General features: G+C 54.0%; 1 protein-coding gene across 2 annotated transcripts in view; it reads right to left on the reverse strand.

The window, feature by feature from the left end:
* The window catches only part of Tchp (trichoplein, keratin filament binding), a 15,939-nt gene that overhangs the window by 7,001 nt on the left and 6,542 nt on the right, over nt 1-2,396 (reverse strand). For both annotated transcript variants that reach the window (XM_005396443.2, XM_013520481.1), the window contains 3 exons: nt 1,598-1,771; nt 653-765; nt 431-497 (listed from right to left, as the gene is read on the reverse strand). In XM_005396443.2, the coding sequence (XP_005396500.1) occupies nt 431-497; nt 653-765; nt 1,598-1,771 (354 nt within the window). The remainder of the gene's footprint in view (nt 1-430; nt 498-652; nt 766-1,597; nt 1,772-2,396) is intronic.

A 2,396-nucleotide genomic window follows, 5' to 3' on the forward strand; every position in this document is an offset into this window, starting at 1 on the left:
TGTACTTTTTTAAGCAGTGCTGGAGAGTGAAGCTAGGGCCGTGTACCTGCTAAGCATGTGCTCTACCACTGAGCCACACCTTTGCCCTGCAAGCACAGAATATGGCATTTTTTTTTTTTTTTTAGGTTTTTCTCCGGTACCGGGAACCGAACTCACGACCTTGCGCTTGCCAGGCAGGCGCTTTTGCCGCTGAGCTAAATCCCCAGCCCCGAATATGGCATTATTAACTATAGGCATTATTAACTGTACATCAGCTCTCTGGATTTCCTCATAACGGAAGTCTGCACCCTTTGAGCAGCAGCTCCGCACTCCCCTATCCTTCACTGCGCTTTAATTCTGATGAGCATGGAAAACATACAGAGCAAAGGAAAATGCCTTTTCTCCAAAGAGGGTGAAAAAACGCCAAGAGGTCGGGTCCGTTCAGACTCACCAGTTCCTCTTTGATCTGCTGTGTGCGTCTGTTGAGTTGTGCGTTATACTGATGTCTCAAAAAGCGCCTAAAAAAGTAAACCGTGGTGTGCCTTCAGTGCCTTGCAAGGAATTACATGGGGTGGGGCAGCTGCTCACTGGGGGTGGCAGTGGTAAGCGCTGCAGTTCCAGGGACCCCAGGGCAAGGTTGGGAAGGCGAGCGGCTGCTGCCCAGGACACGCACCCCAGCTCCGCCTTTTGCCGCAGGGCTGCCATCCTCCGCCTCTCTTCCTCCAGCCTCTCCAGCTCCCACTGCTGCCTCAGCAGATTCTCCTGCTCCTTTTTCAGTTTGGTCGCCTGTGGTTACAAAGATTAAACCAGACTGAGACGGTGGCAATCACATATTCTGTTCTTCATCTCCATTTCTGGCAGGCCCTACACAAGGGTGTCGCTGCGCTGCTCAGGATCCCCTCCATCGCTGGGGCTCTCGGCCCCTTGTTTGTCCCATCTCAGCAGAGCCACTTCCTGCAAGACCCTCTCCTGGCCCCGTCGACTTCCTGTGATGGGCAACCATGGCGAGGCGGAAGTAAGACTTGTGCATGCTCTATCCGGCACCCCGGAATGAGTGGGAGGCACCAAGTATATAGTTATTAAAACATTCAGGCCAAAGAGGATGGGAGGTCAAAGGATGGGGTCTCCCTCACCTGAATGAGAGAGTGCTTCAACCAAGCAGTACTGTCAAAAAAACACCCTCCTGGAGCTGGAGATTTAGCTCAGCAGCACAGCGCTTGCCTGGCAAGCATGAGGTCATGAGTTCGATTTCTGGTACCGGAAAAAAACAAAAAACAAAACAAAACAAAACCCCTCCTGGGCCAGAATCTGCCTCCAGTGGTGAGCTGCGTGCTAGATCACCCAACTAAGCCACGCCTGCTCAGTGCACTGGAAACCCACGTTCTAAGGCTCTCGAAGCTGCGTAAACACACCTACCGGGCAGGTACCACCTCCGGGTCTTATGTTCTAGAGCCGGCCACACAACCGAGGGGGAGGGGAGAGGCACGGACAGGAGCACCTGCGGGAGCCCAGCTGTCGCTGCAGCTCTCAGAATCACCGCCCCGCTCGATCTTTCGAGACGGCGGCTTCCATTTCCCTTCCGCACTCCTAAGCCGCAGCAGAGGGCGCTCCCACATACCTCCACCTCCTTCAGCCTCAGCTCCTCCATCTGCTGCCGCAGCGCCTCGGCCTGCAGCTTATCCTCCAGCTGCCTCCTCTGCTCTTCTGCTCGTATCCGTTCCATCGCTTCCCTCCGGGCCGTTTCATACTCGTTTTCATACCGCTTGTTCTCTCGCTCTGTAGCGGCTTCTTGCTATGAGAGGCCACATGAGGCGGGGAGGTCAGTACCTGTAAGAAGCAGCCAGCAAGGACCCAGCTCTCTGTCTCTGTCCAGCAGGCGCAGGGCTGAGGCAGGCTCCACAGCGCACCCCTCTTCAGCGCTGGGAGCCCGGGCCAGGGTGCACAGAGGAGGCTCCAGAATGGCAGCTTCCCTCCCTTTCCCACCAGCCAGCAAAATACTCTGCAGGATGAAGCTGGAGGCAAAGCAATAGGTGCATGGTGTGTGCCACTGTTAAGCCACAGCTGTGAGTCTACCATGCTAATTTCCTCAAAAGACTCCATGGATAAGAAAATCCCTTGGGGCTGGGGATTTAGCTCAGTGGCACAGCGCCTGCCTGGCAAGTACAAGGTTGTGAGTTCGATTCCTGGTACGAAAAAAAAAAAAAAGAAATGCCTTGAGGACATGTGTCCCACGTGTCACCTGTCACCTACCAGCCTGGATCGCCTACCTAGTCTGCCCAGGGAATGATCACTTAGGTTCCTAAAATGCATAAGAGCAAACTTTTTTTTTTTTTTTGTCTTTTTGAGACAAGGTCTCGCTATGCAGTTCAGGCTGGCCTTGAGCTCACTTTGTAGCCCAGGCTGGTCTTGAACTCACA

The sequence above is a fragment of the Chinchilla lanigera genome, unplaced genomic scaffold, assembly GCF_000276665.1.
Source record: "Chinchilla lanigera isolate Chin_1 unplaced genomic scaffold, ChiLan1.0 scaffold00054, whole genome shotgun sequence".
NCBI classification, from domain to species: Eukaryota; Metazoa; Chordata; class Mammalia; order Rodentia; family Chinchillidae; genus Chinchilla; species Chinchilla lanigera.